The sequence below is a fragment of the Corvus brachyrhynchos genome, unplaced genomic scaffold (genome assembly GCF_000691975.1).
Source record: "Corvus brachyrhynchos isolate BGI_N302 unplaced genomic scaffold, ASM69197v1 scaffold200, whole genome shotgun sequence".
NCBI lineage: Eukaryota > Metazoa > Chordata > Aves > Passeriformes > Corvidae > Corvus > Corvus brachyrhynchos.
The window spans coordinates 4,458,727-4,460,114 of NW_008236184.1; the positions used below are offsets into that span (position 1 = coordinate 4,458,727).

At 61.4% G+C, this 1,388-nt stretch overlaps 1 protein-coding gene across 1 annotated transcript in view; it reads left to right on the forward strand.

Annotated features, from left to right (window-relative positions):
* The window catches only part of LOC108447318, a 2,908-nt gene extending 1,850 nt beyond the window's left edge, over nucleotides 1-1,058 (forward strand). The window contains exons 3-5 of the mRNA XM_017736893.1: nucleotides 551-641; nucleotides 696-871; nucleotides 960-1,058. Of these exons, the coding sequence (XP_017592382.1) occupies nucleotides 551-641; nucleotides 696-871; nucleotides 960-1,058 (366 nt within the window). The remainder of the gene's footprint in view (nucleotides 1-550; nucleotides 642-695; nucleotides 872-959) is intronic.
* The last annotated feature ends 330 nt before the right edge of the window (nucleotides 1,059-1,388 follow it).

Genomic DNA, 1,388 nt, shown 5'->3' on the forward strand with positions numbered 1-1,388 from the left:
GCCTGTCTGCCGTGGCCAGGTCATCTCTGCGGCGGAGGCTCTGACGGTCCCTGCGCAGAATGCTCCTGATGGCAGCTGTTGTCTCTGCTCACCTTTTTCCCTGTCCCTGCCCGCTGCCTCCTGCTGCCCCTGTCCACCTTCTGGGTGGGCTGTGTGGGACAGGGCATCCCTCCTCAGTTGCCTGGGCTGTGAGTGTGCCCTGGGGCTGTTCCCACGTAGTCACAGTGTCTCTGATCTCCTGCAGGTGATCTGTGTCTGGGGCAAGGCGTGAGCACAAAGAATTTTAGGGGCTTCAGTAGACCAGAAGTGCCTGAAAAGCACTGGGGCTTGGAGGGCTCCCAGGGGGTTGTAGGGCTCCCAGGACACCCTCTGAAGGTGTCCTGGACAACTTCTGAGGGTTGTGTTCTGGGAAAGACAGGGTGTCCCAGTGATGCACTGTCTCCAGTGATGCTGTTCCCATCCTGTCCCCAGTCCCCAAAGTTAGGGATGTAGGCTGTATGAGGCTTGTGCCGGCAGTGCTCAGGCGTTTTGCTCTCCTGTCTCTCCACAGGAGGATTACACCAAGGCAGAGGCTGATGCAACTAAAGGTACTGTCAGTGGGGGCTGGGGGGAACCAGCCTCTGCGCTGCCCATCGGGGCAGGTGGGGGCAGGTTGGGCAGGCCACGGGCTCTGCGATAGAACCCCTTGTGTGCAGCCATCGAGGCTGACGGCCGGGATGTGAAGGCGCTGTTCCGCCGCAGCCAGGCGCTGCAGCAGCTGGGCCGCCTGGACCAGGCTGTCAGTGACCTGCAGCGGTGCGTGAGCCTGGAGCCCAGGAACAAGGCCTTCCAGGAGGCCCTGCGTGCCTTGGGCAGCAGCATGCATGAGAAGGTCAGTACGGGGGCAGAAAGGGGCTGCCGGGCCCCCTGTGGCTGGGGAAGGTGGGGAGGACTGAGCCACTTTTTCTGCTCTGTTGCAGATGAAGACCATGTCCTGCACGGACTCAAAGGTAGAGCAGATGTTCCGGATCTTGCTGGATCTTGATGAAAAGGATGAAGACAAGAAGCAGAAGGTCTGAGCTCATGGAGCGGGATGCAGTGCTGTGGCTGGGAGGAGAGGAGGGGAGGATTGGTGCTGCCTGGCCAGCGGTGGCTGAGTGGTGCTGCCTGGGCAGGTGGGCTTGCTCCCCGCAGAATGGTCCCCAAGACAGGGGCGGAGGGTGGGTGCCTGCAGCTGCCAGGAGTTCCTTGTGCGCAGTGTGCTGCTGTGACCCAGACAGAACTCTCCTTCCCCAGGCTGCGCAGAACCTGATTGTGCTGGCACGAGAAGAGGCAGGAGCAGAGAAAATCTTCCAGAGTGACGGTGTGCGGCTGCTGATGCAGCTGCTCGACACGGCCAAGGCTGACCT